This window comes from Rhinopithecus roxellana, chromosome 6 (assembly GCF_007565055.1).
Source record: "Rhinopithecus roxellana isolate Shanxi Qingling chromosome 6, ASM756505v1, whole genome shotgun sequence".
In the NCBI taxonomy this organism is placed as follows: domain Eukaryota; kingdom Metazoa; phylum Chordata; class Mammalia; order Primates; family Cercopithecidae; genus Rhinopithecus; species Rhinopithecus roxellana.
This window is the reverse complement of record NC_044554.1, coordinates 98,523,271-98,543,129: the sequence shown is the minus strand read 5'-3', so window position 1 is coordinate 98,543,129 and position 19,859 is coordinate 98,523,271. Positions and strand designations below refer to the sequence as shown.

Here is a 19,859-nt window from a genome sequence, read left to right as displayed (position 1 = left end):
CCTCAGCCCGGTCCTTCCTGGTGCCACCAGATCCCTTCAGTCCTTCTGACCCCAAAACAAAGCCATGCTAAGAACCACAGAAATGTGCTTCCCACAGGAGCAGAGTGAGTGCAGGGCAGGCCTGGAGGCTAAGGATTTGGGTGCTGGAGGCTGCTTTGGGCTTCAGTCTCCCCATTGGAAGCTGGTCTATTCCTAGTTCACTTTTGGGAGCTGTCCAGGAAGGATGGAGCTGGCCACAGGGTGTGTGTAAGCTAATGGTGGCCACTGGGGGGCAGTAGGGACTCACACTGATCCATAGATGCTGGGAGGCCAGAGGAAGATGAAAAATTGGGGACATTGGAGGGGCAGGATTAGGTGTTTATGTAGGCTTCTCCCTACTTAACAAATTCCCACTGCAAGGAAGGAACTCTGGACTCTGCCCTTCCTCTGGGCTGCTGGGAGGGAGTCTGGCTCTGATGCCACCCCTGGAATGTGACTTTCTTCCTTCCAACCTGACCTCTCCTCTCCTTTCCTCTCTTCTCCTCTCCTCTCCTCTCCCTTTTCCCTTCCCTTCCCTTCCTTTTCTTTTCTTTTCTTTCTTTTTTTTTTTGAGACAGAGTCTTGCTCTGTCGCCCAGACTGGAGTGCAGTGGTGCGATCTCAGCTCCCTGTAATTTCCTCCTCCCGGGTTCAAGCGATTCTCCTACCTCAGCCTCCCAAGTAGCTGGGATTACAGGTGCCCATCACCATGCCTGGATAATTTTTGTATTTTCAGTAGAGACAGACTATGTTGGCCAAGCTGGTCTCAAAGTCCTGACCTCAAATGATCCACCCACCTCGGCCTCCCAAAGTGCCGGGATTACAGGCATGAGCCACTGCGCCCAGCCTTTTTTTTTTTTTTTCTGAGACAGAGTCTCACTCTGTCACCCAGGCTGGAGTGCCATGCACTCCACTGCAACCTCTTGGCTCACTGCAACCTCCGCCACCCCGGTTCAAGCGATTGTCATGCCTCAGCTTCCCGAGTAGCTGGGATTACAGGTGCTCGCCACCACACTCAGCTAATTTTTGTGTTTTTAGTAGAGACAGGATTTAACCATGTTGACCAGGCTGGTCTCAAACTCCTGGCCTCAAGCTATCCGCCCGCCTCAGCCTCCCAAAGTGCTGGGATTACAGGCGTGAGCCAACGTGCCTGGCTCAGGCTGTTTTCTGCTTTCTCAGCAACCCTATCCTCCTGCATCACTCTGCCTCTGCCTGGAATCCTGTCTTTCACTTCCTCTCCCCTCCCCCAGTCCACCCTGAACAAGCCACTGCCCTGCTCAGAGCTCCCCCATGCTAGCCCCCAGCCCTTCTGGGTGGAGGATGGCTCTATAACCCAGCAGTCAAACCTGTTGGGAGGCTAGCATCTGTCCCGGAGAAACTCTACCTCTAGCCACAGCTCCCCGACCCTGCCTCCTATCCATGGAGCCTTCCCAGCTGACGATGGAGGTCCTCCTGCCTGGCGAGCTCTTTCCCTGCAAATTTGGGGTCTTGGTGTTTCTGCTTGTCTAACCGACACCTCCACAGACAGACACACCCCTTGGGCATTGGACCTGCCATGTTGTCTAGAAATTCTTGGGGTCCCCATGTCATGGCTGATGCATGGGGCAGGTGAGGGTTGCAAACAGTTGGTTTTCATGTTCCTCCTCCACTGCCCAGTCCTCCCAGCCTGGCTCTGGGAAGGAATCCTGGAGCTGAAGGACGGAGCCCTGTGGGACCCTCAAAACTGCCTCCCATCATTGCGTCATTTGGGCTTTGGTCCCTTAAGGTACCACTGACCGTGTCCTCTGCAAAGCACTGCTCACCTGTGCCGTCTCTTCCTCCGGGACCCAGAATCAGACCTGTAGGGCAATAAAGAAGTTCCCTTGAGCCTGCCTGGGGTGGCCCAGGGAGACCTATGAAGGACCACAGCCCTGGCCCTGGGCCCCACGGGAGGAATAGGAGGCCCCAGGATGGGGGCAGCAAGGGTACCTGTCTCGGCGATGCTTCTTCACACTCTTCTTCTTCTTTCGGAGGGGTGAGGAGCTCCCACAGCTGTGGACACAAGGAGGTGGGCTCTAGTGAGCTGGGGTGGGGGGTGGGGGGCTGGAAATGGCTGGAGAGGCCTGGGTGCTTGGGACTTTGAAGCTGGAAAGGGAATTCCAGGCCATGAAGTCCAAGGTCCCTTGTACAGAGTGACCCGAGGCCCCAAGTGTCGCCAAGGTCCCTCAGGGTAGTTGATGGCGCTGCCTATGTTGTCCCCAAGTCACCCTTCCAGCCCACCCCCGGCATTGTAGGCAAAGATAGTTTCAAACCCAGAGGTCAGAGGCTCCAGTGGTGGGACTCATGGCCTCTGTAGGGGCAAAGCTTGCACCCTGGCGGTGTCCATGCAGGCCCTGAGGGTCCAGGCCTCCGGCATCTGGGGAATGGCCTTGGAATCTCTCCCACCCACAGACATCCCCTGCCCTGGGCCCAGCCAGCTCTGTCCCCACTGACCTGCACTCGGACTCCAGTCTCCTCTTTTTGCTGAGGGCAGATGCCAGGAAGAAAGGACAGATGGATGGATGGGGTTAGTTGGGGTCCCAGACACTTGCCATGGTCTCACACAGGACAGGGGAGGGTGGACAGAGAGATTCAGGGATGGCAGATGAGGCCTCTCCTCCCCAGGACCACTCGCACTGGTGTTGGTGGGCACGGGACCCCTGGGGGAGGGCAGAGGGGGAATGGGAGCAGGTGCTGGTAACACATGGGCCAGGTCAGTGAGTCTGGCTCTGGGGGATTCAGTGAGAGGCAGGTGCTAGAGAAGGGCTCAGTGAGGGGCGGATCCCAGATAAGGGGAGGGGCCTAGTGGGGAGAGGCGCTCGATGAGGGGCAGGTCCTAGAGAAGGGGAGGGGCTCGGTAAGGGGCGGGCCCCAGAGAAGGGGAGGGGCTCCTTGAGGGGCGGGACCTGGGGGGGAGGGGCTCGTTGAGGGGCGGGGCCTAGCGAGGAGAGGAGCTCGAGGCCTGGGATGGGTTCAGTTACCTGGAGGGCACTTAGTCGGGGGACCGCATGGTGAGGGCGAGGGACAGGCTCAGAGAGGGGCGGGGCTCACAAATGCGGCATGGCTGGGGGTCCCCTGTGGGCTAGGGACTGGCACCTGGGGAGAGACCCCACCTCCTCCCTTCCCGCTCCGGCCAGGCGCGGCTCTCACCGGCTTCTCCGGTGGCTGCCTTTCTTTTTCTTCTTTTTCTTGGGAGGGGGCGATGCCGAGCTGCTAGACCAGTGCTTGGTCCTGGGGGAGAAGGGGCGGGGGTGGGGGCCGTGAGGGGGGGCAGCCCCGCGCGCCCCCCACCCCCGCCGCGGCGGCCGCTGACCTGTACCCGCGGTGGCCGCGGTAGCAGGCGGCGGGACAGTCACAGTCCACCGGGCCGTCGTCGTCGTCAAAGGGCGCGTACTCCAGGCCCGGCTCAGCGCCCTCGGTCAGCCGCGGGGTCTCCACCACACTGCCGGCGACAAGGACGCTCACCACCCGTCTTGGGACGGCTTTTCTCCGCCCCTTTATCCTGGCGCGGGGGACCTGACCTAGCCCCCCAAGTCTGCGGGCTGCTACCCGGCTGGAGGAGGGGCGAGGGGCACCTGCGGCCCCTGCCCTTACAGGGCTCGGCAGAGATTTGGGGAACCCAAGGGGGCACGTCCCCTACAGGTCCCCGACCTCACGGTACAATCTTTTGCAAAAAAGAAAGAGGATAACCGAGCCCCATATTTAGCCTGCACCCCTTCGAAGTTCTCACCATCTCAGTAAGCCCCCTCCTCTTTTTTTAAAAAAAAATTTTTGGAGATAGGGTTTTGCTCTGTTGCTCAGGCTGAGTTGCAGTGGTGGGATCATAGCTCACTGCAGCCTTGAACTCCTGGGCCCAAGCGATCCTCCCTCTTCAGCCTCTTGAGTAGCTGGGACTACAGGCGTGGACCCCCACCCTGGCTCATTTGAAAAATTTTGCAGAGACAGGGTCTCACTATGTTGGCCAGGCTGGTTTCGAACTCTTGGGCTGGTTTCAAACTCCTGGCCTCAAGCGATCCTCCCCTTTGATCTCTCAAAGTGCTGGGATTCCAGTCATGAGCCACCCTGCAGTCGTGGGTGGGGTGTGTGTGTGTGTGCCTACTCCTTATATGAGGCTACTTTTCCTCACTGAATCCCCTCTGTATCCCAGCCCCATTCATTGACCCTCCCCCTCAGTGAACCTCCCATTTGATCCCTGTGCCCCAACCCTACTGTCCTATTCTGGGAACCCCATCCCCATTCCTCCTTTCTCTCACTGAACCCTAATTTCTCTTTTCTTTTCTTTTCTTTCTTTCTTTTTTTTCAGAGTCCCACTCTGTTGTCCTGGCTGGAGTGCAGGGGCCCGATCTCGCCTCACTGCAACCTCTGCCTCCTGCAACCTCCTGCAATCTCACCTTTCTGCAACCTCCACCTCCGGGGTTCAAGTGATTCTCCTGCCTCAGCCTCCCGAGTAGCTGGGATTACAGGAGCCCGCTAATTTTTGTATTTTGAGTAGAGACGGGGTTTCTCCATGTTGGTCAGGCTGGTATGGAACTCCTGACCTCAGGTGATCTGCCAGCCTTGGCCTCCCAAAGTGCTGTTACAGGCGTGAGCCACCGCGCACGGCGAACTCTAAATTTCTCAAAGAGTCCCTTCTTCCTGGCCTAGCTCCGCCCTCCCCGAGCCCCGTCTCGATGATGTGGGTCTTTCCTCACCTGGGTGTTCCAGTCCCTGAGGCACCTCCCGCTGGCTGAGTGCCTCCCTGCCCCTCTTCCCCTCCTTTCCTCCAGCCAGGCCTCTGTCGCTGAAATACTCATAGCTTCTCCTCGCCCTCCCCTCTGCAGCCTCCAGGGGACCCCGCTGCTCATCTCCGGCAGCAGGACTGTGCTCATCAATCAAGCCTGGTGGCAGAGGGTGGGGGCCTCCGATACTCCCTATCCATCTTACAGAACTCTCCTTTTAGCTCAGCAGGGACCAGACGCCTCCTGTCCCTGCTCCTGGAGCCCCAGCCAGCCTCTGCCACAGATGTTGGCTCCGTACAGTCTCTTCTCAGAGTGCTTCTTTTCTCTAGAGGTAGCTGGGCTCCAGGCAAGAGCCTGAGCTTTGAAGCTCCAGACAAGAGCTCATCCTGCACTGTCCTGAGTCGCCTTGTGACCTGGGGCCTGCCGTGTCCCTCTGTGAGCCTATTCTCGAAGGTGAAAGAGATAACTCAATTTCAGGGCTGCTGGGAGAATTTGCTGAGGTCATAGGTGCTGTGCAGTTTCTTTTTTTATTTTTTATTTTATTTATTTTATTTTTTGAGACAGAGTCTCTCCTTGTCGCCGAGGCTGGAGTGCAGTGGTGCGATCACAGCTCACTGCAGCCTTAAACTCCTGGCCTCAAGCGATCCTCCCACTCCAGCCTCCAGAGAGGCTGGGACTACAGGAGCACACCACCACTCCCAACTAATTAAAATTTTTTATTTTTTATTTTTTTTGAGATGGAGTCTCGCTCTGTCACCCAGGCTGGAGTGCAGTGGCCGAATCTCAGCTCACTGCAAGCTCCGCCTCCCGGGTTTACGCCATTCTCCTGCCTCTGCTTCCCGAGTAGCTGGGACTACAGGCACCCGCCACCTCACCCGGCTAGTTTTTTGTATTTTTTTAGTAGAGACAGGGTTTCACCGTGTTAGCCAGGATGGTCTCGATCTCCTGACCTCGTGATCCGCCCGTCCTGGCCTCCCAAAGTGCTGGGATTACAGGCTTGAGCCACCGCGCCCAGCCTAAAATATTTTTTTTTTTGTAGAGATGGGGTCTCACTATGTTGCCCAGACTGGTCTTGACCTCCTGGCCTCAGTCAGGAGGATTGCTCAAGAAATTCTCTTGCCTTGGCCTCCCAAAGTGCTAGGATTACAGGTGTGAGCCACCGTGCCTGGTCTTTTTTTTTTTTTTTTGAACAAGCCTGGAAGTGACCCTCCAGAGGCCTGTCTCCAGGGAGGTGGCCTCCACCTTCCATTTTTTATCCAAGCTGGCTCAGACAGTGCCCTCCCCCACCAAGATGGAGGCTTAGCCATGGTTTCAGCAGAGCTCCCCTTACTCCTGGGTGCTGTTCACCTGGCTCACCCCTCCCCCCACCACAGCAATAGAGGCGAGGGCGTGGATCCGCAGCGCATGAAGGACATGAGTTTTGGATTTGTCAGAGGCATGTGAACCAGAGCAACTCCATCTTGAATAGGGGCCATATAAAATGAGGCTGAGACTTACTGGGCTACATTCCCAGGAGGTTAGGCATTCTAAATCACAGGATGAGATAGGAGGTCAGCACAAGATACAGGTCATAAAGACCTCGCTGATAAAACAGGTTGTAGTAAAGAAGCCGGCCAAGGGCCTAGTGAGTGGCTCATGTCTGTAATCCCACCACTTTGGGAGGCTGAGGCAGGCAGATCACCAGAGGTCGGGAATTCGAGACCAGCCTGACCAACATGGAGAAACCTCGTCTCTACTAAAAACACAAAAATTAGCCAGGCGTGGTGGCGCACACCTGTCATCCCAGCTACTTGGAGGCTGAGGCAAGAGAATTGCTTGAACCCAGGAGGCGGAGGTTGCAGTGAACCGAGATTGTGCCATTGCAGTCTAGCCTGGGCAAAAAGCATGAAACTCAAAAAAAAAAAAAAAAAAAAAAAAGAAGCCGGCCAAAACCCACCAAAACCAAGACGGTGACGAGAGTGACATGGCAACATCAGGAAGTTACCCTATATAGTCTAGAAAGGGAGGCATGAATAATCTACCCTTTGTTTAGCATATCATCAAGAAATAACCATATAAATGGGCAACCGGCAGCCCTTGGGGCTGCTCTGTCTATGGAATAGCCATTCTTTTTTTTTTTTTTTGAAACAGTCTTGCTCTTGTCGCCCAGGCTGGAGTGCAGTGCCATGATCTCGGCTCACTGCAACCTCCACCTCCAGGGTTCAAGCGATTCTCCTGCCTCATTCTCTCGAGTAGCTGGGATTATAGGCACCCGCCACCATGCCAGGCTAATTTTTTGTATTTTTAGTAGAGACAGGGTTTCACCATGTTGGCCAGGCTGGTCTCGAACTCCTGACCTCAGGTGATTCACCCGCCTCGGCCTCCCAAAGTGTTGGGATTATAGACATGAGCCACCATGCCCTGCCTGAGTAGCCATTCTTTTATTCCTTTACTCTTTTACTCTCTCTCTCTTTTTTTTTTTTTTTTTTTTTTTTTTTTTGTGAGACGGAGTCTCGCTCTGTCGCCCAGGCTGGAGTGCAGTGGCACAATCGGCTGACTGCAAGCTCTGCCTCCTGGGTTTCCGCCATTCTCCTGCCTTGGCCTCCAAGTAGCTGGGACTACAGGTGTCCGCCACCACACCCAGCTAATTTTTTGTATTTTTAGTAGAGACGGGGTTTCACCATGTTAGCCAGGATGGTCTCGATCTCCTGACCTTGTGATCCACCTACCTCAGCCTCCCAAAGTGCTGGGATTACAGGCGTGAGCCACCGCACCAAGCCCTCCTTTACTCTCTTAATAAACTTGCTTTTGCTTTGCACTGTGGACTCCCCCTGAATTGTTTCTTGAGTGAGATTCAAGAACCCTCTCTTGGGGTTTAGATCAAACCCCTTTCCTGTAACAGATTCACAGAGTTTGAATCCAGGCATGACTAAGCTCTCTGTCATACCTATACATTGACGAAAAGAACAGACCAGCTTTGAGGAGAGGATTAAGTAAGATGCTGTCTATGAGGCCTGGCCTGTGACTATCATCCGGGAAGGGGTAGCTACTATTAAACAGAGGGGCCTCTGCTGCTACTTACACACCAACACCTCTTCGGGGGAGAAAAGACGCTGCAACACGGAAAATGAGACAGAGGGAAGGGAGGCAGGCCACAGCTACAGGGTGAAAGACACATTTTTAGGGAACCCATTAATTGACTCTTTGAAGCCTGATTTTGTATTTTAAAAAATGTAACTAGGCGGGGTGTGATGGCTCATGCCTGTGATCCCAACACATCGGGAGGCCAAGGTGGGAGGATCCCTTGAGGCCAGCAATTTGAGACCAGCCTGGGCAACATAGTGAGACTCCTGTCTTTACAAAAAAAAAAAAAAAAAAGCAGGGCACAGTGGCATGTACCTGTAGAGTCCCAGCTACCTGGGAGGCTGGGGCCAGAGGATGGCTTGAGCCCAGGAGTTGGAGGCTGCAGTGAGCTATGATGATGTCACTGCAGTCCAGCCTGGGTGACACAGCGAGACCCCATCTTTAAGAAAAAATGGCTGGGTGTGGTGGCTCATGCCTGTAATCCCAGCACTTTGGGAGGCCAAGGCGGGCAGATCACCCGAGGTCGGGAGTTCGAGAACAGCCTGACCAATATGGAGAAATCCTGTCTCTACTAAAAATACAAAATTAGCCGGGCATGGTTGTGCATGCCTGTAATCCCAGCAACTCGGGAGGCTGAGGCAGGAGAATTGCTTGAACCCAGGAGGCAGAGGTTGCGGTGAGCCAAGATCACGCCACCGCACTCCAGCCTGGGTGAAAGAGCGAGACACCATCTCAAAAAAAAAAAAAAAAAAAAAAAAAGAAAGAAAGAAAAAAGAAAAAAGAAAGAAAAGAAAAAATAATATTACCCAAATATGACAAGGTTAGCTAGCCTTGAGGCCACTCTCAAGAACTTCATTCAATTTCCAAACAAGTCCCAATTCCCAAGCTGTGTGATGCCTTGATGTCACACAGTGCATAGTGAGGTTTTTCTGGGGTGACAGAGGAGAGGCTCATGTCATCCCTCGGCTTGTGCAGAGCTGAACACCCCCACATTCCTTTGTTTAAACTTCTCTTTTCTTCTCCATGCTCCTCTTCCTGAGGCCGGTGGCGTCCTACCTCCTAAGCTCGTCCCTAAAATTCCCAACGCCCTCATCTCATGAAACCCCATCCTTCCAGGGCCCATTACCCCTACACAGGTCTTGAGCCACAAAAGTGCCTGACACATAGAACATAGCCTTTAGCAAAACTTAAGGGCACATTGACTATTGTGTGGGTGAGCTGGTAGGAGCAGGGAGCTTCAGTTGATACTGACGCAAAAATGAGGAAGGTTATTTACAAAATAAAATAGCCCAGGCTGGGTGCGGTGGCTCGTGCCTGTAATCCCAGCACTTTGGGAGGCTGAAGCAACTGGATCACTTGAAGTGAGGAGTTCGAGCCCAGCCTTACCAACATGGTGAAACCCCATCTCTATTAAAAATACAAAATTAGCCAGGCATGGTGGGAGAAGCCTGTAATCCCAGCTACTTGGGAGGCTGAGGCAGGAGAATCGCTTGAACCTGGGAGGCAGAGGTTGCAGTGAGCCAAGATTGTGCCATTGCACTCCAGCCTGGGCAACAAGAGTGAAACTCTGTCTCAAAATAGCCCAGTTTAGCCAGGCACAGTGGCCCACGCCTGTCATCCCAGCAACTCGGGAGGCTTAAGTGGGAGTATTGCTTGAGACCAGGAGTTTAAAACTAGCCCGAGCAAGAAAGCAAGACCCCTGTCTGTACAAAAAAACATGTAGATTAGCTGGATGTGGTGGCGCATGCCTGTAGTCCTGGCGGGTTGACTACTTGAGCCCAGGAGTTCAAGGCAGCAATGAGCTGTGATTGCATCACTGCACTCCAGCCTGGGTGACAGTGAGACTCCATCTCAAAAAAAAAGATGAGCACAGAGTAGAGGAGCAGACACAAGGTCTTGGAAACTTCTGATACAGCCTGTCCCGAGAGTCCCAGGGACAAACATGGACCTGGGCTGAGGCTTCCTTTACTGGCTTTGTGCTGTGTGGGATCTCCCAGGGTTAGAATCCTAGTCTCTCCTATTCTGCTTCTCCTAGATGACACTACCAATAAGAACAATGTTTTTTGTTTTTTTGTTTGTTTGTTTGTTTTTGAAACAGAGTTTCGCTCTTATTGCCCAGGCTGGAGTGCAGTGGTGCTATCTTGGCTCACTGCAAACTTCGCCTCCCAGGTTCAAGCGATTCTCCTTCCTCAGCCTCCCGAGTAGCTGGGATGACAGGCATGTGCCACCATGCCCAGTTAATTTTGTATTTTTAGTAGAGATGAGGTTTCTCCATGTTGGTCAGGCTGGTCTCAAATTCCCAACCTCAGGTGATCCACCAACCTCAATCTCCCAAAATGCTGGGATTACAGGTGTGAGCCACCGTGCCTGGCCAAGAACAATGTTCTTTAATGTTATTTATTTATTTATTTGAGATGGAGTCTTGCTCTGTCACCCAGGCTGGAATGCAGTGGTACGATCTTGGCTTACTGCAACAGCTTCCACTTCCTGGGTTCAAGCCATTCTCCTGCCTCAGCCTCTTGAGTAGCTGGGATTACAGGTGCTCACCACCATGCCCGGCTAACTATTATATTTTTAGTAGAGTTTCACCATGTTGGCCAGGCTGGTCTCGAACTCCTGACCTCAAGTGATCCTCTCGCATTGGCCTCCCAAAGTGCTGGGATTACAGATGTGAGCCTCCGCGCCTGGCCTGTTCTGTAATGTTTAAAGAGTACTTCACAGTTCACAATCCCATTCATAGCTCCTCAATGATTTACAGAAATTGCACCCCCTTCCATTTTGCAGATGAGAAAACTGAGGTGCAGAGTAGAAAAGGAACATTCCCTATAATGTCAAGTTTTAGTAAGGCATATAAGTTGAGGCTACGGTGAGAGGATCACTTGAGGCTGGGAGTTTGAGAGCAGCCCAGGCAACACAGTAAGATCCCATTTCTACAAATCAAATGAAATGAGGCCAGGCATGGTGCCTCACGCCTGTAATCCCACCACTTTGGGAGGCCGAGGTGGGCAGATCACTTGAGGTCAGGAGTTCGAGACCAGTCTGGACAACATGGCTAAACCCCGTCTCTACTGAAAATACAAAAATTTGCCGGGCATGGTGGCACGTGCCTACAATCCCAGCTACTTGGGAGACTGAGGCAGGAGAATCACTTGAACCTGGAAAGCATAGGTTGCAGTGAGCAGAGATCACACCACTGCACTCCAGCCTGGGTGACAGAGTGAGACTCTGTCTCAAAAACAAACAAACAAACACCTATATAAGTTCATCTAGCAATTGGCTTTGAGAACTCATGTGCAAATGACACAGCCCTTGAATGCGCTGGCTGACCTTCCCTGCTGGAGATGTAAGCTAACATGAGGTCTTCCAGCTCACTCATCCCCTTCCAACTTGATAGATACTGTTGTGGGTGTGTGCTCTCTGAGTCCTAGATTTGTTTAATGTTTTAATGCTCTTAAATTTTCATGTTTTCTTTTAACATTTATTTTTGTTTTTATTTATTTTTTGAGACAGAGCCTCGCTCTGCTGCCAAGGCTGGAGTGCAGTTGTGTGATCTCGGCTCAGTGCAACCTCCACCTCCTGGGTTCAAGAAATTCTCCTGCCTCAGCCTCCCAGTTCCAGAGTAGCTGGGATTACAGGTGTGTGCCACCATGCTTAGCTAATTTTTTGTATTTTTAGTAGAGACGGAGGTCTCACCATGTTGGCCAGGCTGGTCTCGAACTCCTGACCTCAAGTGATCCAACCGTCTCAGCCTCCCAAAATGCTGGGATTACAGATATGAACTACAGCTCCCAACCTTTTTTTTTTTTTTAAATTTTTAATAGAGATGGGGTCTTGCTATGTTGCCCAGGCTGGTCTGGAATTCCTGGCCTCAAGCGATCCTCCCACCTCAGCCTTCCAAAGTGCTGCTGGGATTACAGGCGTGATTCACCATACCCAGCCTTAAATTCATGTTTGCTAACTAGTTTACTCCTGATCATGTCTGGGGAGTAGGCAGGAGAAGTTTTATCCCCTTGTGAAAACAAACTGAGCCCCACAGAGCTGATCAAAGTGGACCCAGTCAGAGTCTGCTACAAAGGGACAAAGAGCATGTGGAAGTGAAACACAGCTCCACAGAAGACAGGCGTCGGGCTGACCGCCGTGGGCAGAGCAGACTGCCGGTGGCTCTTCCTCATGCCAGCACTTTCACTAATTAACTGGTCCTGTTTCCCATTAGCCAGGAGCACAATGGCCAACTGACAGATGAAAGGGCTCAGATGTGGGAAGGGGGCAAGGAATCCAGGCAAAGGGATTCTGCTCATCACTTAGCCAGGCTGCCAGGCCTGCCAGGGGCCCTGGGTGGGGGTAGTGATGATAGAAACAGAGATGAATCCGGCCTCGAGCTTTTTCCTTTGCTTCTCAGACTGCGGGGCAACAATATGAAACAGTCCATATTATGATAATTACTGACCCAGGCGCCAGGTGCGATGAGCACTTTACATGTATTAATCTTATTTATTTATTTATGAGATGGAGTCTTGCTTCGTCACCCAGGCTGCAGCCTGCCTCTGTTTCTGTTTTCCTCCTACTCTGGCCAGAGAGATGAGGGGTAAGTGGGGTAAGTTGGGAAATACTTTACCCCTCACTACCCAGCAATACAGAAAGTCTGCAAAAAGGGTTTCCCTATTTCCCACTGAGGTCTGTCTGTTCCTGCAGCGCTGCCAGCCTTTACGATGACTAAGACCGGGTGTGGTGGCTCATGCCTGTAATCCTAGCACTTTGGGAGGCCGATGTGGGTCGATCGATGTGGGTCGATCACCTGAGGTCATGAGTTCGAGACCAGACTGGCCGATATGGCAAAACCCTGTCTCTACTAAAAATACAGAAAAATTAGCAGGCATGGTGGCGGGCACCTGTAATCCCAGCTACTCAGGAGGCTGAGGCAGGAGAATTGCTTGAACCCCCGGGGTGGAGGTTGCAGTGAGCCAAGATTACACCACTGCACTCCAGCCTGAGCGATAAGAGTGAAACTCCATCTCCAAAAAAACCCAAAAATTAGCCGGGCCATGGTGGCATGCACCTGTAATCCCAGCTACTCAGAAGGCTGAGGCAGGAGAATAGTTTGAACCCGGGAGATGGAGGTTGCAGTGACCTGAGATTATACCACTGCACTCCAGTCTGGGCAACAGAGCAAAACCCTGTCTCAAAAATAAATAAAAATAAAGAAAGAAAGAAAGAAAGAAAGATGACTGCAACAGGAGAATCACTCAGAAGGTCTGCTGGGATAGCAGAACAGCAAATTAATGAATATAGTTAACTCCATTTTTGTTTAAGGGACTTTTACCCATTCCTGCATGTAGGCTAAGATTTTTTAAAATTATTTTATTATTATTATTTTTTGAGACGGAGTCTCACTCTGTCCCCCAGGCTGGAGTGCAGTGGGGCGGTCTCGGCTCACTGCAACCTCTGCCTCCTGGGTTCAAGTGATTCTCCGGCCTCAGCCTCCCAAGTAGCTGGGATTACAGGCATGCACCACCACACCCAGCTAATTTTACTTCTAGCCAGAGAAACATGAGATGTTGGTGCTGGGCAGGGAAACTGAGGATGAACAAGGGGAAGGACCATCTGAGTGGATTCAGCAGCACTGCCTGAGCACACGGTGCCTGCCAGGCATGGAGCTCGGCCAGCCATGGCTGGACACTCCCAGGCACAGGCTGTGCCCACCCTCGTAATGCAGCCTCCTCCAGTGTTTGTATGGTTTTGAGTGGTTCACAGTTCGCCTCTGATCTGAGACAATATTTGCCTTGCTATAACTTGCCTGTTTGATCCAAGGCCCACCCAGAGATCCAGAGCAAACCGGTGTTCCTCCTATCCTGTGACAGGAGGCAGAAGCGTGACCTCAGCAAAGCCATACACCTTTTTTTTTTTTTTTAGACAGAGTCACCCTCTGTCATTCAGGCTGGAGTGCAGTGGCACAGCTCACTGCAACCTTCGCCTCCCAGGTTCAAGTGATTCTCGTGCCTCAGCTTCCTGAGTAGCTGGGATTACAGGCCTGCGCCACCATGCCCAGCTAATTTTTGTGTATTTTGTAGAGACTGAGTTTCACCATGTTGCTCAGGGTGGTCTCAAACTCCTGAGCTCAAGCAATCCTCCCACCTTGGCCTCCCAAAGTACTGGGATTACAGGTGTGAGCCACCATGCCCAGCCTTACACCCTCTTTATCCACCAAGTCATTGGTCATGGTAGCAGTGGGATTTGGTGTGTGGGCTCTTACTTCCCAGAGTGTGTGCTTACTCTGAATTTTATTTTATTTTATTCTGTTTTATTTTTTGAGATGGAATCTCGCTCTGTTGACCAGGATAGAGTAAGTGGCAAGATCTTGGCTCACTGCAACCTCTGCCTTCTGGGTTCAAGCAATTCTTTTGCCTCAGCCTCCCAAGTAGCTAGGATTACAGGCATGCGCCACCATGCCCAGATAATTTTTCTATTTTTAGTAGAGACAGGGTTTCAACATGTTGGCCAGGCTGGTCTCGAACTCCTGACCTCAAGTGATCTGCCTGACTTGGCCTCCCAAAGTACTGGGATTACAGGCTTGAGCCACTGTACCCTGCCCAAATTTCATTTCTATAGGAGGGAATCATTGGGGCTTGCCTGGGGTCACTTTGTCGGCCAGAGACAATGTTGGGCTCAGGGCATATCTGAAGTCTTCCGATTTGCAGCTCAGAATCCCCTGAGCTGAGATCTGGGCTGCCTCCCCCACCCCTCCCACTGCTGAGCCAGAGGTAGGACCCAGGGTGGGTAGGAGGAGGCCGTCGGTGATGTCCAGATGTCCCTGGGCCAGGCCAACATTTCCAGTGGGCAGAGTTCATGCCCTCCTCTCCTCCTCCTTCTCTTCTTCCTCTCTACCCCCTCACCTGAGCCCCAACCAGACCAAGCCACCTGAGGGAGCACCTGGACAGGCCCCTCTAGTACCCAGCTGCTGCCTGAGCCTGCACTCCCTCTCCCCGATCTGCACACAGGTAAGCACTCACATGTGGCCCCCAGGCCGGTCCTCCCTGGTGAGCACTCCCTCCTTCTCCATCAGCATCTGCCGGAATGTCCCCACTTTCTGCCGAATCTCCTCCTCCGAATACCTGTGGGGGCACAGAGAGGGTGAAGGGGCTGGTCTCCCGAATTTGGTTCCCTCTTTCCTACCCCCCACTCAGCCCAGTTCCCCCCAACCCCTGGGTCACAAGCACACACTCCAGCTTGCAATAACCTCTCCAAGGTCACAGAGTACTGAGGAAGCTCAAGTTCATTGTACACAAGCCTGGCTGGGTGCAGTGGCTCTCGCCTGTAATCCCAGCTCTTTGGGTGTCCAAGGCAGGCAGATCACCTGAGCTCAGGAGTGCAAAACCAGCCTGGCCAACATGGTGAACCCCTATCTCTACAAAAAATACAAAAATTAGCTGGGTGGGGTGGCAGGCGCCTGTAAATCCCAGCTACTGAGGAGGCTGAGGTAGGAGAATCACTTGAACCCAGGAGGCAGAGGTTGCAGTGAACCAAGATCATGCCACTGCACACCAGCCTAGGCGACCCAGAGACTCCGTCCCAAAAAGCAAACAACAACAGCAACAAAACATTGTACACCAGCTCAATCAACCAACCAAATAACAAACAAACAGACAAAAGGAAAACTTGTTCCCAGAGGTGGGGAGAGGTGACCCCTTCGCCCCTCAGGTGCGGCTGAGCCCCTCCACCGTACCCTCCTCCATCCCCAGGGCCGGCCTCCCTCCCACATCCAGACTGCAGTGGCTCTTTCGAGAATTTTAGGGGATGAGTGAGAATTTTGGCTTTGAGACATACACAGCCTTTTCTGCTGGCCTCCGTGACATCTGATCCTTATACAGCCATGGGCAGGTCCTCAAAGCACCCCCATTTCTGCAAGAGTAAGGCTGCCAAGTGGCTTGTAGGGGGGTTGTCAGGGGTCAAGGGGTAGTTTCATTGCTTCTTTCTGCTGCTGGCTTGGGGTAGGGGATGGCTGATGTCTGGGCCTCAAATGGAAGTCCCTGACGTCTCTACTCCCCTTCTCCTCCCACTATAAGCCCAGTCTCAGTCTAGGGACCAAAGTGCGGTTATCTACTCCTCATCCCTGCTCTCACTCCTGGGGTCAGTGGTCATTCTCTCTCACTGCTTCTCCATGACAGCCGCCACCTGGCCTTCCAGTTCCTCTGGGGTCTCTCCCTCCAGCCTGTGTCCACACTGCCCCTAGAGGTCTTTGATCATGCAGCCCTGGCTCTGTGCCTGGCATATAGCAGGTGTCCAGCAGCTGTTACTAAAGGGATCCTCTGACAACCTCGAAAGGCAGGTCACATTCCCATTTCACAGATGTAGAAGCTAAGGCAAAGTGAATTGACTTGCCCAACCTCACAGAGCTGGGAAATGGCAGGTGCCTGGATTCAAAAACAGGACTGCTGTACTCTTTAGCCTCTCCTTTTCATCACTGGCCCCCGTGGCTCACCTAAGAGGCTTGACCTAGAAAAATATGAGGGCAGGGGATGCTCAGATGTGGTGGTCACACTTGAGGCCTCTTTGTCCAGTAGCCAGATGTCACCCTGGGGTCCCCAGCTTCTCCCAGCAAGATGCCCTGGGCATGGAGGGACCCTCCGTAGGCCTCTGAGTTGTTTCAGCCCAACACTTCTATACACTTGTGTACACCTATACAACTTTTCTTTTCTCTCTCTCTTTTTTTTTTTTTAGTTTTATTTTTTGAGGTGGCGTTTCGCTGTGTCGCCTGGGCTGGAGTGCAGTGGTGCGATCTTGGCTCACTACAACCTCCACCTCCCGGGTTCAAGTGATTCTCCTGCCTCAGCCACCCAAACAGCTGGGATTACAGGTGCCTGTCACCATGCCCAGCTAATTTTTGTATTTTTAGTAGAGACGGGGTTTCACCATGTTGGCCAGGCTGGTCATGAACTCCTGACCTCAGATGATCCGCCTAGCTCAGACTCCCAAAGTGCTGGGATTACAGGCGTGAGCCACCTTACCTGGCCACTACACAACTTTTCTTTTTTTTCTTTCTTTCTTTTTTTTTTTTTTTTGTGGCAATAAGCTCTTTTTATTTTTTATTTCTTTATTTATTTTTATTATTATACTTTAAGTTCTAGGGTACATGTGCATAATGTGCAGGTTTGTTACATATGTATACTTGTGCCATGTTGGTGTGCTGCACCCCACTACACAACTTTTCTAGCCTTAGCTTCTACATCTGTGAAATGGGAACACAACCTGCCTTTCAAGGTTGTCAGAGGATTCATGGTAGTGATGCCCTTATAGCACTTTGCACAGTGCCTGGCATAGAGTAGGTGCCCAACAAATGGTAACAACTAAGGCTTATTTGCCCCAGACCTTTCTCTCTGCTCTCCCTGGGCTGTAGGTCATTGTCTTGGACAGAGAACATGGTGAGGGAGGTAGGGATGATTAATGGATACCAAAAAATAGAATGAATAAGACCTACTGGCCAGGTGCAGTGACTCACGTCTGTAATCCCAGCACTTTGGGAGGTGGAGGTGGGCGGATCACCTGAGGTCAGGAGTTCAAGACCAGCCTGGCTACCATGGTGAAAACCCGTCTCTACCAAAAATATAAAAAATTAGCTGGGTGTGGTGGTGCACACCCCGTAATCCCAGCTACCCAGGAGGCTGAGGCAGGAGAATCGTTTGAACCCCGGAGGTGGAGATTGTGGTGAGCTGAGATTGCACCACCACACTCCAGCCTGGGTGACAGAGTGAGACTCCATCTAAAAAAACAATAAAACAAAAACAAAGACAAAAACAACAACAACAAAAAAACACCTACTGTTGGATAGCCCAACAAGGTAACTACAGTGAATAATAACTTAATTGTATATTTCTGAATAACTTAAAGAATATAGTTGGATTATTTGTAACTCAAAGGATAAATGCTGGAGGGGATGGATACTTCCTTCTCCATGATGTGCTTATTTCACATTGCATTGTATCAAAACATCTCATGTACCCTATAAATATATATAACTACTATGTATATTAAATTTTTTAAAAAATTATTTAAAAACTTTTTCGGATCCAGCAAAGTTTTAAAAAATAATTTTTAAAAAATTAAAAAAGAAGACATAAAAAAAAAGACATGGTGGCAGCATGGGTCCAGCTCTCCCCACTCAGCCATCCATGAAAATGGTATGTTTTTCCGGGCGCGGTGGCTCAAGCCTGTAATCCCAGCACTTTGGGAGGCCGAGACGGGTGAATCACGAGGTCAGGAGATCGAGACCATCCTGGCTAACACGGTGAAACCCCGTCTCTACTAAAAAATACAAAAAACTAGCCGGGCGAGGTGGCGGACGCCTGTAGTCCCAGCTACTCCGGAGGCTAAGGCAGGAGAATGGCATAAACCCGGGAGGCGGAGCTTGCAGTGAGCTGAGATCCGGCCACTGCACTCAAGCCTGGGGGACAGAGCCAGACTCCGTCTCAAAAAAAAAGAAAATGGTATGTTTTGTTTTTTCCTTTCAAAGATCCCATCTCTCTACTCCCTCCTTCCCTCTGCTCCTTCAACAAATATTTGTGGGATAGCAATTTGACAATTATCTTCAAAAGCCTTTTTAAAAAATGAACACATGCTTTGATTCATAAATTAACTTCCAGGTTTACCCTGTGGAAATAATCACGGCGAAGGTTTGACTCCTTGGATGTTTACAGTAAGATGGATGCCTCCCCCCATTTCAGGTTCAATGCTAGCGTTTGCATTTCCATAGCAACCCGTACATCCCAACTCCTGGCAGGTGGTTCAGGCTCCAGTAATTATCTGTTTGCTGGTCTGTATCCAACACTGGCCTGGAGTTTGCTGTGGGCAGGGGCCTTGTCTGGTTCCCAGGGGCAGTCCCAGCACCTGGCACCATGCCTGTCACATTGTGGCATCCAGATATTTGTGCTAAATGAGTGACTGGTGATGGAGAGGCATGGAGAGTTTTAAGATTGGATTCTCCTTTTGAAAAGATGGCTCTGGTGAATTTGTGGCTGGAGAAGAGGGAACTGGAGGCAGAAAGCTGGTGTTGTGCTACCATAGGGGTTCAGAAGGAGACAGTGAAGCCAGAGCAGGGAGAGAGGTCTTGAGGATGAAAGGGGAGAAATGGACAAAAAGCCGTCTAGGAGGGAGATGGCTTGGGGACCAATTGGTTGAGTCAGGGGGTCTGGTTGGGTAAGAAGCACCACCTACTTTTTTTTTTTGAGATGGAGTCTTGCTCTGTCGCTGAGGCTGGAGTGCAGTGGCACAACCTCGGCTCACTGCAACCTCCGCCCCCCAGGTTCAAGCAATTCTCCTCCTCAGCTTCCCCGGCAGCTGGGACTACAGGCAACCACCACCATGCCCAGCTAATTTTTGTATTTTTAGTAGAGACGGGGTTTCAACACATTGGCTAGGCTGGTCTCGAACTCCTGACCTCAAGTAATCCACCCACCTCGGCCTCCCAAAGTGCTGGGATTACAGACATGTTCCACTGTGCCCAGCCACCACCTACTTCTTAAGCAGGTGTCCCCTGACCCCCAGCTAGGGTCGGAGGCTGTGCAGGTTCAGCCTGCTGTGTTGCTCACCATGGGGAGGGATGGGTCCTGGCCTGGTAGGGGTGGGGGGCTTTTCTTCTAACCCCCTATCCCCTCATGGCTCAGGCCACCCTGCACTGATGCTACTAACCAGCTCCACCAAGTTCAGGGCGCTGGCTCCTCAGTGTCCACCTCAGTCCCTGTGTGGCCCTCAGGCTCGGGCATTCACCTGGAGGTCCCTTGTCTGGGCATGTGAGTTGGGCAGTGCAGTGCCTGGCACCCAGGAAGAAAGAGCAGTGCCCCACCTGCCCCCCAGCAGAGGCAGAGAGCAATTGCTCCCACATCACCTTCTCTTCCAGAGACTAGCTTGTCACTGTCACCAGCACAGAGACAAACATAGCACAGGCCCTTCAATACTGCTTAGTCCCTAACTTACAGGCCCCAGGGAGGGAGACAGAGACTGGCATGGGACTCTGGGCCAGGTGGGTTTGGGGAGGAGATGGCCTAAGGGTGAG

General features: G+C 52.0%; 1 protein-coding gene across 1 annotated transcript in view; it reads right to left on the bottom strand.

The window, feature by feature from the left end:
• The window catches only part of SRRM3 (serine/arginine repetitive matrix 3), an 86,090-nt gene that overhangs the window by 23,812 nt on the left and 42,419 nt on the right, over positions 1 to 19,859 (bottom strand). Inside the window, exons 3-8 of the mRNA XM_030932756.1 lie at positions 14,824 to 14,925; positions 3,349 to 3,477; positions 3,186 to 3,266; positions 2,490 to 2,519; positions 1,986 to 2,048; positions 1,820 to 1,855 (exon numbers count right to left, since the gene is read on the bottom strand). Of these exons, the coding sequence (XP_030788616.1) occupies positions 1,820 to 1,855; positions 1,986 to 2,048; positions 2,490 to 2,519; positions 3,186 to 3,266; positions 3,349 to 3,477; positions 14,824 to 14,925 (441 nt within the window). The remainder of the gene's footprint in view (positions 1 to 1,819; positions 1,856 to 1,985; positions 2,049 to 2,489; positions 2,520 to 3,185; positions 3,267 to 3,348; positions 3,478 to 14,823; positions 14,926 to 19,859) is intronic.